We start from the raw sequence: 12,948 nt of genomic DNA, 5'->3' as shown, positions 1-12,948 counted from the left end.
TCTTGTTTTGAAGTAGTTTAAATGTAGAAAGCTAAAAAAAAGCCAATATGTATAATTCTTAGATCATGCTGGGTTTAAGTTCAACGTGAGGTCTGTAACGTTCATACAAGATATTGCAATTACTCACTGTTTCTCCGCGCTGGCCAGGGTGTCCGGGCAGCCCATCCTTGCCAGGTGGTCCCTGTCAGGTAGAAAACAAGACATACATTCACCAGTTTTTTCATTCAAAGTTTTTTTTCTAAGCAACAAGTTTTATTACTACAATTTTGTGCAAATGGTTTGTGGGCAGTGTAAACATAATATTGAGAAAGGAAAAACCCTTGAATATCTCGAAGTAGTTGAATGGCATGAAAATAGGCTCAGGGCTAGAGTTTTTTTGTTTATTTTTGTGTGAAATAAATATCGTTACGGGCTGAGACGTGAGAGCCAGCTATGAATGTAACCGGAATCAATAGGTGGAAATTACCACTTGTCTCCTGCCTTGACTGGGTAGTGAGAAAATGAGCTCTGCTTCAATAACAGTTAGAGTAATGACCTCTGAACAGAATTAGGGATATTGCTATGTATTACTACACCCTATGAATTCTTCAAATTGAATCAATTGTGACTTCTAATGTTTGAAAACAGGCTATTTTGCTATTGCAACACCGAGGAAGGGTAAATAAAGTAAGAGATTAGACACAGAGCCTTGCAAAACCACAAAGCCTCAGCGTAGATGCTTTTTTAGTCTGAGAGGCCAAGTGGCTTTCTTCTGTTCCAAGGATGGAGAAATACTTACAGGGGGGCCTTTTGGTCCAGGGAAACCTACTGGTCCCTGTGGTCCTTGAGGTCCCTGCAATCAACACACGGTCAAATTAAGGTTATGACATTATGCAAAAAGGCAAAACAAAACCTAAAAGTGAAAAAGTGTCAGGCTCTGGGATTGCTTATGGCTAATTTCGAAACAAGGTTGGAGAAGTGGAGCTTTTCGAATTGAAAAACTAGCCTCACCCTGAGGTGAGTAACTGTGCCTCAGGTCATAAATGATATGATGTGACTACTGGTAAGACTCGCCTCACTTTCTAACCACACAGAAAAGTAGTGAGAGTAAAAGTGTATCTGGAGTTTTTCTTTGCAATGATTTATTTGTCCAGCTAACCTTAAAATTTCAGTAGCATGGATATTTTTTTGAAATCCAATATTATATTGTTATAAAGATAACTTCAAAAAAAGTCCCTATCTGATCTGACTAAATCAAGCAGACAACATCACAGGGAGGATTATAATCATGGCAATAATAATAAGCCAAAAATACCTTTTGAATTCTCCAAGTTCATCAACATAAACATTAACTCCAAATAAACGTTGTTGTATCCTAATATATTACTTTTCATTGTTGTAGAAAAGACCAGGGGGACCTCAGCTTATATAATTAATGAGGGGTTGAAACCAGCTGAAAGCTAAACTGCATGTTAAAAAAATCAGGGTAATGACTAAAAGCTGTTATACAAATAGTATCTTAATTACTTAAGGGGGGAAAAGTGTCTTGGCCACCCACAATGTTACAAATAGAGACATTCATATTGTGGGGTTGTGTATCCGAGTCTGTAGAGTCAAATATGCTAAAGAAGGATTTCAGTTACTTTACATTATTGAGGTAACAAGTGTTTTATTTAAGGAGATTAAACATAAATCGATGAAACATCTAATACAAGTTTAATGTTCTGCAGTCTAATAAAAGCTTCAAAGCTGACTCCATCATTTAAGGTTATCTTTTAATCATCCTTATTCATCAGATTCAAATTTATTTCACCTCACTTGTCCATGTTCATAGGAGTTTAACAAAAGAGGATGTTCATACTGTTACAGAGTTCATGACACTACATCTCAGATAGCTTAAATATCAAAGAACTGTTGACAGCAGTCCATTAATATCTGCTTCAATCACTGTGCCATTACTGTATTAGATCAGTAAAAAAGAAAACTTTAAGTCTGTGAAAGCATATCTATGATAAACATTTACCTTTGAGACTGAAAAAACGATTTTATGACTGATTAATGATGAAATCCCTGTACCTAGCCGAGGACAAGTAGGAGCAACATGTGCCATTATTTCATTTCTGTTGTTACCAACTTTCAACTTTCAGGAAAGAGGCTCAGTTTTCCCGATCAACTAAAATTCATCACACTGTGTCAGTACAAATAGTGCTGGTAGGTAAATGCTAATGGAAACAGAGCATTTGCTGCAGGTGCTTAACAGCCTTCCTTCTTTCAGGCCTTCACTAAATCAAGCCAATGTTTCTCATTTCTTTGATACACAACAAAATCAAATTCCACTAAAACGGCACTAGAAACCTAACAAAATCTAATGAAAGTTATTAAATAAGGTGTCACTGCTGGGAATCTCTTTTTGTGCAGCAACTGCACACTGTTTCCTTTCCTTTGTTTTGCTGAGTAAGCCACCCAGCACTAAACATCTAGTTTTGAAGCGCTTTCTTTCCTTTCTTTCCTCCTTTCCTTTCGGAGTGTCAGTTTGAAATGCAGCAAAGGAGCAATTTACTTTATTGCAATGCTGGGAGCCAAGTGATAGGGTGAAAAAACACAAAACAAAAATGCTGCTGTCTGTAGGAACAGTGATATAGCATTAAGGCAAAATCCCAGCTGACAACAACGTATAGAACAGAAGTCTTATTATAATATTATATGATGCCCGAATTACCCCTCATTAAAAATGAAACAAACGATTTATCGATTGATTAACTAATTTCTTAATTATTATTTATCCTCCTGTTGAACTAGAAAAGTAAAAGTAAGGCACAGCCATCATTTTAGTAGATGCTAGAGATCTACTGGGAAGAAAAAAAGCATATAGGTTAGCATCTTTTCTTACTATTTATCTTTAATGCTTAGAATCCAGTTTGATGAGATAGACCTAATACCAACAATTACAAGTATATTTCTAATGCAAGGACAACAAAAACAAACTGGTATGGACCTAAACCTTGTGTGCTTTTAAAATGCATAACAGCTACTGCAGGCTCAGTGTGTTGGACTTACTCTCTCACCAGGTGGGCCAGGAGGACCGTCGTTGCCTGCTGTGCCCTTCAGCACACAAAAACAAATCATCATCAGCTCAAATTAAAAAAAAAAAAAGCAGCTCTATTTAATTATGTGACAAAGTAGCAATTTAATTGAAAAGTCTTGACTCTTTGTGAGTAGTGTTTTGTTGTAACGGCTATAGCATCAGGACCTTGGGTCCAGGTTTTCCTGTTGGACCTCTGGCTCCTCGAGCGCCCCTGGGACCCTAAAGAGAGAGAGAGACAAAGTCATGTTAAGCACACGACTTTATGGCAACAACAGTCTAGTTCAACAGCTATAATATATGCACATAATTTGACTGGAAGAATAATTTAAACGATTCAACAATGTTTACACTAATAGCCCATTAATCACAAAAAATATGGCGTGAACAGGACCTACCGTCGGACCTCTTTGTCCTCGCGGACCAGATTTGCCAGCAGTGCCCTGTTAGGTAACAAAAAAATTAAAAAAGGCTTAAGCACAGATTCTGCTCGTCTGTCCTCATCCAGCATTAATCCACTTAACATATGAAACCCCATTAACATGTGTTCCACACAAAGCATCTCTTCTACATCGAGCAACAACCAGAGAACAGTGTGTTCCCTGTTCAAGCAGGGAACACACTGTAGTGACTCATTATTTCCTTTTAACTGATAAATAAACAATAATTTGTAATTACAGGACACAGTGCAATGTCATTTACCTGTATGGGCCTACTAAGAAAACCTTGAATTTAAACTGTGATCCCATTAATAAATGTAAACGGCTCATATGGAAATATAAATAAAGAGTACAGGAGTTATGTTCATTGAAAGCAAAGAATTTTTAAGTAACTATTTGGCTTCTCACATTAGAAGAGAAATTTTGACTTTGGCTGGATTGCTTTATTTCACAAAATAACCTCTGTGTGCCAAATAAAGCTGTTAGATGGACCTGGCTTTGGTCAAATAATACAGTTTAAAGTATCCACTTAATAAAAGATTTTTAAGCCAATTTATTTAATAACTTTTTATACTTTTAATAATCTTTATATTAAAGTGGATTTCAAACTAATACTCTCTCCCACTACCTCCACCTTTAATAAAACGAATGGTGTTGACCTGGGGATATCTGGCTTACTGCACACGTCAGTGGTGAACGTGCAAATATGAAAACTCAAACAGCATCTCAGCAACTCTCCAAAACTGCGTGAGTGCAACTCTTTTTCAAGCCAAGAAATGAGGCCATGGGCTCAATGAAAGCACAATTGTTTCCGCACCTTTTGTTCTCTCCCTGACATTGATTTCGCTGCTGTTATTCATTTATTTATTTATTTATTTATTTTTGTGCCGAGTCACCATGCAGATGCTTTGTAATGGGAATCAATTTTCTTTTGTGCTGGACCGTGATGTCGTGGTGATTTTCATACACAAAAACTTAATGCATGTGTTTTCTTACCCTGCCTCCTTTCTCGCCATTGGCTCCGGGGAATCCAGGGAAACCGCTTGAGCCCTGTCGACAGGAGGTAGATATGTCGTGGAGGGAAAGTACAGAAACACAAGAGAAGCTGTGAGGGTCAGCACATGCATAATAATTAAAGCTCATCCTGTATTTATCTGCACTGCTGTTGCATGTCATCTTCAGTTACTTTTACACTGTTAACCCCACGCTCCTGTCAAATAGCCTGAATCTAGAGTTTGAAACATAAGGGGGTTAAAAAAAGCTGTTCCTTATCTATACTGCACTATACTTCTTGTTAAAGAACATTTTCTCAGTCCATATAAAATAATTGACACACTGAAACAAGAAGAGGGAAACTTTACAACATGGCACAAAATATCTTTAAACACGAGACAAAGTGACATTTTCTGTAATCATACTGTGAACAGGGGGATTTTTTTTTAAAAAGCTTACCTATTCTGCAGAGCCTCAAATGTTGCATTGGGGACATTCAACAAAAATTGAATCCATGGCAAACTTTACCTCCGTAAAGCAATAACACTAAAATTTTGCACTGCCAAAATAAAGCTGTGTTGTTTACTCATTTAGGGAATTATAGCCTTGTTAGTGACACCTTATTAAAAAGTGATGCCAATTTTTTAAAAATATTTTTTTGAAAAATAACTAAAAAAAATAAAAATAACCAGCGTGCTATAATATGGGATGTTTGTCAGCTGCGTTATTTCCGAGTAACCTGGCAAACCCGATGACTTGAAGTACCACAGCCAACAAAGTAAACCACCATTTAATATTTGTTATCTATTATTACCAACAAAAAAACTTGATTTTTACAAACGTACCTTAGGTCCTTGTCTTCCAGGATAACCTGGCAATCCTGGGACACCCAGTTTACCCTGAGAGACATTAACACCACAAGTAAGCACAGGAATACAATTTTAGCACAACTGCAGTCAGAGCTATGTTACCTTTTCTCCAGCAAGACCAAGAGGACCAGATTCACCAGGGGGCCCAGCTCTGCCTTTAGGACCCTCAGGACCATCCTCTCCACGGGACCCAAACAAACCAATTTCACCCTACAATCAACAAATATATAACAACATATCTTAATTTTCCATCCAAATAGTAAAGATTCAACTAAATGTTGAGTCATCAGTGTTTTTATTTCAGTCAAGCTCCTCACCCGGTCTCCTTTGATTCCCATGTCCCCCTTGAAACCCGGGAAACCGTCCTCACCCTGAAATGAGAGAAGTTAGTGAATTTTCTGGCATTTTTGGGGTTAATTTACTATATTCTTGCTAAAAGCATTGTTTAACTGTCTGAAATTGATTATTTTTTCTAAGAAACTCCCTGAAACTTTTTTTTAAAAGTTATTTTTTGAAAATATTTTAAAGCTTCAGCCTTCTTAGGTTCACTGTGTAAATCACAGGATTGACAGTGCTATCTGCTGGTCAGATAGTGGAATAGCACCTGCATGGAAACGTAAAGCTGTTGACATTTTCATCCTCTACATTTGCAGCAGTGCCCATTCACTTTTATTTGTGACTGTTTATATACCGATGTACCAAATTAGAAAACATTATATAATTTGCTCTAGTTTTAAAGACACAAGACACTCAGTATATCTACAATACACCGAATGATGCTCGGGTTTATTGACTTTGTGAATAAATGGACTGAAGGACACGATTGAGTTCATCCAAACTTATTACTCTTTTCTTTGAAACTTTCACTTGTCCATGTTTTCAACTCTCTGATGCATAATGCAGTACTGAGCACGTCTGTTGCCACCAACTCGCATCGCAAAGACCACACGCACACACCTCAAGAAAAGCACATCCTTTATTCATAACAAACGCTTTCTCCTCGAGGTTTTGGCTTTTGGATCTCTTGCTATAAATAATTCAATAAAAAATGATATGAATACCTGTCATTGTAGTAAGAACAACATCTCTCAGTCAGATAATGGATTTTTTTTACAGTGACACAGCTGTATTGATCTTGAATAAAAGTTATGCCTATCTATATATAAAAAATATTAGTTTAAATTCTACATGGATACATGCACAGTTCAACACTTCAGAAACTGCTTGGAGTTGATTGTAGTGGGCTTTCAAAAATATTCTAGAGCATGACAGCTTTACATTCAACAGTGGATCGAGGGTCACTTTAAGAAAGTCTCCGTCTTTGCTGAAGAAGGCTATCGACTGACCTCTACATTCAGGCTCCAGCAGCTGTCCACTCCAGCTCAAAGGACTCAAACCAAAGCTGGGAGTGCTGGTAAACAGCCACTGTTGGAGAGGTCCTGCCTGTGACGTTCAACTATCTACTAGCTGTTCCCAAACATTATTTTTGATGCCTTCAGTTTTATCACAAGATGAAGTTTAGACTGACAGTCTGCAATTCACTCTGCCAACTTCCTTAACAGAAACCAAGGGAGTTATCCCATTGAACTGACTCCCATTTGGTTCTTTACTTTGACTTTAGCAATACATTATGTATAATTATTAAGCTATTTTTGTTTATATTTTATATAAAAAAAATTGTGTAAAATAATATATATATTTTAAAAAGACATATATACCTTCTCTCCCTTTGATCCCTTGAGACCACGGACACCATCTGCACCCTGCAGGACAGAAGCCAGAGATTAGAATGATGACAATGATGTCTAGCAGGACAAACTCCTGTAGAATAATAAAAAGCGTTTGGACAATCAAATACATGCCTCATCAAACATCATACCTTAACACCACGAGGACCAGGATAACCAATGGGACCCTGTGGGCCTGATGGACCCTGGAGCAAAGAAAGAGTTTATGATTACTGGGGCTAACGCTTAGCAGATAAATGCAGATGGCATTAATAATAACTTGTAATTACATATTTAAATACCCGATTAGTGTCAATTTAAGATGGTTCGCCATTACAATTGCATCGTAAACAATCAGTGTTGGTCAATTATTGAACCAAGCTAAACTGTAATATTAAATACTGGCACAACATAAGCTCAGTTAACAAAAGGTTATGTGATCTGAATATGAATAACAATTAAAAAGTGAATGAATGAATAAATGAACAAATGAAAAAAATAAAAAAATAAATAAAAATAAGATAAAATTCTGTGACTTCAAAACACCTACTTGGGCTCCTTTCTCTCCAGGTGGCCCCTCCTTACCAGGATGACCCTGCAAAACAAAACAAAGACATCACAACATGGTTAAAACTTGCAAAACTATTGAACTTAGTGAATGCTGTGACCTAATGTGTGTCACTGAGCTACGTGATGCAACCGTTTATGATGTTGAAGCAACTTCACAAAAAAGAACCCCAGCGTTTCTTTCTGAATTCATATTAAGATCAATTTCTAGCTTTTGTGTTGTCCTTCAAACACATGGCAAACCAACAAAAGAGTTACTATTTCAGAGCAAAGCTGAATTGTAGTGCATTCTCACAATGCTGCATTAATTATAAGGGTAAACTTGTGTGCTCTATGGTGCTTTTTTGCAAACAATAGCATAGTATATTAGCAGATATACTACAAGTACAAGTTTTTCTAGTAATAATATTAAATTAGATATTTGTGTGATGGCCACTGATGAAGTAAGGTTTATCGTACAGACAGACAGGTTGCCCACAAACATAATGGATCCTTTGGCCTCTGACATCCCGATCTGAAGTGTGACATTGAGGTAGAGGGCTGTAAATCACCAGGCTCTGGCGCCTGAGGCCAGCTAAGGCTGTCTGCCTGTTGAACTTACACACCTCTCCAAGTAAGGGCAGTGAAGGAGGTATGACATGAACAACTACGGGTCGAAATAACAAATCCCGTAGGCTATTTATCAAATTTCTGGTGATGGAAAATGCCACGAGAGATGTCTGAGGTACAGTTCTGCCATGTTGCACAAAAAGGATTAAATAAAAATCAAAATATTGTCCATGTGCATTTTTTGAAGCACATAGCTTGCACAACAACTTCATTTATAGTCTCAAATGCATATGAGATATTTCAAGAAAAACAAACAAACAAAAAATCGGGCCATTTCCAAAAATCATTACCAACAGACTGAAGGTATAACACAAATAAGTCAAGGAGTCACTGTATATGTGTGCATCTGTGTGTGCGCTGTCTGTTTTCTTAGCAATCTACTTTCCACTTGGTGGGTTTATGCAGAGGATTCAATAGAGAATACTGTTGTTTCAGGTCATTTGAATGAATGGTTCTTATTTTACGGTATAAGCTTTTTATTTTTTCTGCTTTCACAACTTCTGATAACTTGCAGGTGAGACGTGTGAGACGAATATTCTCAAAACCACCTCCACATGTAAATTTTCAATCTGTGTGAGTTATGGCCACCACAATTTTACAATGTTCCAGACATGGTTCCTGACTTTTAAGGGGAAGCATGTAACTAATTTAACTTGGGTTTTGGTTTGATTTTTTATTAATGACTGCACTTTTTCTTTGCATACTTAAGAACAATTTTTAGCAAAATGTCCATTTCATCTACTCAGCACCCATAGTTAAATTCTTAATCTATGGGAACTAAAACTTCCCTTTATTTTTGCAAAACAAATAAAGGAAAGGCTCTCAAAGTGGATTGTCCACAAACTAAACTTTGCATGTCTATTGTTTCGCTAATCCTCAATGATCTCGTAAGTACTTTAGCTGTGCAGCTATCTTTGAACTTGGTGGTTATATAAAAGTGCACAATTTCCCCATATTTAAACGGCAGTACTAAACTACTACTAATACTAGTACAAAATAAAAAGTAAAAAATAGCACCCACAATTTTAGTGAATATTAAATGAGTAAAGTGGTGTTAGATTATCTTTTTTGTGGGATATGTATGTATGTAATATTGATATACAGTATGCATGTGTTTAGGTCACAAGAGCACTCACAGGGGGCCCATCAGCTCCAGGTAATCCAGGCAACCCCGACCTGCCCTGAGGTCCCTGCATGAGGAAAAGAAAAAGACAGATTTAAAAAAACGTCCAGGATTCTTATGAAGGTCACGTGCAGGTTCAAATAAGCTAAATGCAACTTTTTGACTTTAGCATAGATTCTTAGTTTTGATGAAAGAAAACTCAAGGAAAAAGAAATTCTATCATAAACAAAAAATAAATAAACTGAATTTAAATTTTAAATTGTAGTTAGATAAATGCAACTAAGCTTCCTTAACAAAGAGACATGACAAAGAAGCATGCAGTACATAGCATACTTAGCATGAATCTTGCTAACCTGCAGATACCAAATTTGCCTTATTTTGCCAAATAATGCAAAAGTTACATCAAATCATGGGTCTTTATATCTTATATCAAATACAGTTTACTGATTCGGCAACTTAATAATTCCTCGCACAAGACTACGTTTTTTTGTACCAACAAACATTTCATTCACCAGGTACAAACCGTAATGCTTTAATAATAAGCTTTCAAATAATGAAGACAGAAATAAACACACTTTTTCTCCAGGTGGTCCAATGGAGCCTTGAGGACCAGGAAGACCCTGCAAAACAAGAGACAGATAGAGATGAGAGTCGATATAGCAACAACAGGCATGCTCAAACACATGCGCAAGCTGGATAAACTGAAGCATTTGTTGGAGCTGTAAATAGTTTAGCTGGTAAAGAAATGTTAAGCCTGTGTGTTTAAGTGTGCTTGTTCTTTCTAAGTGGGGTATATTGGTCCTTAGCATTCTTGCAAATCCTTAAATATTTGTTTATGTGCTCCCATATATGCATTTCTGAGTCCCTACCTGCCATTGCCCTTTATATTTGTTGGTTTGGTTGTGTTTCTGTCCTTGTTTCCCATGCTTTTGTCTTCATGTCTTTCAGCATTAGTTATTTATCTTTTGGTTACTTTCCGTTGTACTGTGAAAGTTCGTCTTCCCATTTGTCTTGTATTTTTACTTCCCACCTTTGCTCCTTTGCCTTCTATGCCTGACAGTCGGCCCATGTGCCCTTTTCCCCACTTGTGTGTCATTTTTTAAACCAATGCTCAGTGTATACAGAGGCTACAAGCAAACTGTCAAACTTGCTTAGGAAGAATCCTAACAGAGGGAAGTGACACAGAATCTCTCTGAGTGGCAGCCATAATAACCCTTAATAAAAACTGGATGAATTTTCTAATGACTAAGGAAAGGTGCTCCAGTGATTCTTTCATCCCCTCCTTCAGCAGTAGATAGACTAGACCAATCCTTTTATGAAGTGAAAGGAGATAATGCCCTCCCATTATTCATAGCGATATAATACATGAACATCATTAACTGCAATGAGCATCACTGACATGTGACAGCTAAATGTTCATTAGTAGTGCCGTTTCTATTTGATGCCAAAACGTGCTGATAAAATTTGAACCTTCAATGAGAGGTGACCTCTCCGGTGAACGTTATTTGTATTTAATGATGAGTCCGAATTCCGTCCTTTGTAACAAAGTGATATTTTTCACTGATTTCTCTCTTTCATAAGACCTGCATGTAACAGCACAGTAACACTGCATGAGGCATCTAAGATGTATTTTGTGTAGTCCATCTTTGAGACACTGTTTCACCACATCAACAACATCCGCTGCCACATTATTAAGCTGTCTGAGATTCTCTGACCGCTGCACTTCTCTTTTCCTAGGTCCTTATGAATTCTGCCTCACACTTTTCTTTGACCTCATAATGTTTTCCACTGAAGCACAACATAACACTATCTGATATGTGCTTATATATTTATGTGTGTGTATGTGTGGGTGTGTGTCAGCTTGAAGCAACAGTTGTAGAAGCTTTGCAGGAATTAAACCAACACAAAGACAATGAAAACCAAACCAAACAAATAGTTTTTCTCCTAAGATAAGTCCATGGAAAATATCCCTGCACTGCACTTGTCTTTGCTTGTTTCAGGTGCAGTGATGACACCTCGTGATTGATTCGTTCACCTGTGTCCCAGGGATTCCCTGCTGCCCGGGTGGGCCTGGCTCTCCTTGAGGTCCCTGAAAAAAAAAAGAAGACTGTCAAAACTAGACAAGAAACATTATTCCTGGAGCAACTCTCACAAATACAGTGCAGTTGAATTACACCCAGTGTGGCACTGTTAACAGGTGTGCTCTGTCGCCAGGACTATTTACTCTCCAGATCACAAAGAAAAAACAATGATATCTCAGGGGATAAGTTACAGAAGAGTTTAATTAACTAATTGAAATATTTTGGTATGCCTACTTTTCCCAATCTGCTTCATATACTCCAATCTGGAATATAGCTGCCTTTTTACTGAGCTTAATGTATTTTACTTTGGTTACAAAAGCAAAGTCCAAAAAATTCCACTCTTTCCTAAAATACCGCAGCATGTTTACTTAGGAGTCCAGGACAGAAATAAATGAAAGAGAGGCTATACTCTTGGTGGACATTTAATTCTCAAAAGCAGCAAAACTTATTAATAACACATTTCTGTAAGTTGTTGTTATTTATATATATTTATCTTAACATAATGTAACTTTTAACACATCTTTAAGATATAATGATCACAGCAGACTCACAACTGAGCACTGAACCTTTGATCTCACAGCTGTGCATTCTACAACCTAAAAGTTAACTTTAACAATGCGCACTGAGTAAAAGCATCTGTATAGTTCAGCCCAGGGTCTGAAGATCTGCAGCACTAAAAGCTGATATGGTCACATGTTGGTGACTATAATAATGAGGAAGCTGTGTTTGTACCATGTTTCCTTTTGGACCTTGAGGACCATCAACTCCAGCAACACCCTGCAGAGGACACATTAAACAAGACTCGTGACCGATCATATTAATTGCAGGCAGTGATACTACATGGGGACATGGTAAAAGTCAGAGTACGTACAGGTGATCCAGGGGGTCCTGGAGGACCACGAGGTCCCAGCAAACCTCTTGGACCCTATGAGGAACAAACGAGTTCAAGTAAACTGAGAATTGTTTTATGGTCATAATATTCATGAATAATTGTCAGAGGGGCACTACTGCCCCTGCTGGATGCTTGTGTTAGCTTTTTTAAATGACTTAAGGAAGATCATGTTGCAGCTTGTTGTAATTTCATAGATCTGGGATGGCATGATATAATAAAACCAGGAGCCTTACACTCTCTCCAGCTAATCCTCGAGGCCCAATCTCTCCATCCTCGCCCTGAGGGAAGAAACAGACATAATCAGAGAAAATGAAATATAATGATCTTTACGGAACTTTTAGCGTTTATCATATTAATTCAAATAAACCAGACCAGGAAGTAAACAGTGGCATCTTGCATTATATATTAGTAATCATCACTTTTAATTTTAGGTGCTCAAAATCCTCTATCAGTTACAGCTTATGTTAAACCACTGCAAACATAACTGAATGCACCAACAGCCAGGAGTTGGTTAAGGTAGTTTCATAAGAAGAAAAGGTTAGACACAACCTCCCCTCGTTCCCAGTTCCCAGTCTCAACCCAGCTG

The 12,948-nt window shown here is 37.4% G+C and overlaps 1 protein-coding gene across 2 annotated transcripts in view; it reads right to left on the bottom strand.

Annotated features, from left to right (window-relative positions):
• The window catches only part of col11a1a (collagen, type XI, alpha 1a), a 66,132-nt gene that overhangs the window by 27,158 nt on the left and 26,026 nt on the right, over positions 1–12,948 (bottom strand). For both annotated transcript variants that reach the window (XM_085361955.1, XM_085361956.1), the window contains exons 20-37: positions 12,596–12,640; positions 12,342–12,395; positions 12,203–12,247; positions 11,425–11,478; positions 9,965–10,009; positions 9,403–9,456; positions 7,641–7,685; positions 7,243–7,296; positions 7,082–7,126; positions 5,681–5,734; positions 5,466–5,573; positions 5,340–5,393; positions 4,498–4,551; positions 3,460–3,504; positions 3,230–3,283; positions 3,037–3,081; positions 779–832; positions 128–181 (exon numbers count right to left, since the gene is read on the bottom strand). In XM_085361955.1, coding sequence (XP_085218081.1) covers positions 128–181; positions 779–832; positions 3,037–3,081; positions 3,230–3,283; positions 3,460–3,504; positions 4,498–4,551; positions 5,340–5,393; positions 5,466–5,573; positions 5,681–5,734; positions 7,082–7,126; positions 7,243–7,296; positions 7,641–7,685; positions 9,403–9,456; positions 9,965–10,009; positions 11,425–11,478; positions 12,203–12,247; positions 12,342–12,395; positions 12,596–12,640 — 963 coding nt within the window. The remainder of the gene's footprint in view (positions 1–127; positions 182–778; positions 833–3,036; positions 3,082–3,229; positions 3,284–3,459; positions 3,505–4,497; positions 4,552–5,339; positions 5,394–5,465; positions 5,574–5,680; positions 5,735–7,081; positions 7,127–7,242; positions 7,297–7,640; positions 7,686–9,402; positions 9,457–9,964; positions 10,010–11,424; positions 11,479–12,202; positions 12,248–12,341; positions 12,396–12,595; positions 12,641–12,948) is intronic.

Source organism: Diplotaxodon limnothrissa, linkage group LG9 (genome assembly GCF_057381915.1).
Source record: "Diplotaxodon limnothrissa isolate DT_005_m linkage group LG9, D_limnothrissa_male_GT1.1, whole genome shotgun sequence".
NCBI lineage: Eukaryota > Metazoa > Chordata > Actinopteri > Cichliformes > Cichlidae > Diplotaxodon > Diplotaxodon limnothrissa.
Note: the sequence above shows the minus strand (reverse complement) of the source record. Positions and strands in the feature narration are given on the sequence as shown.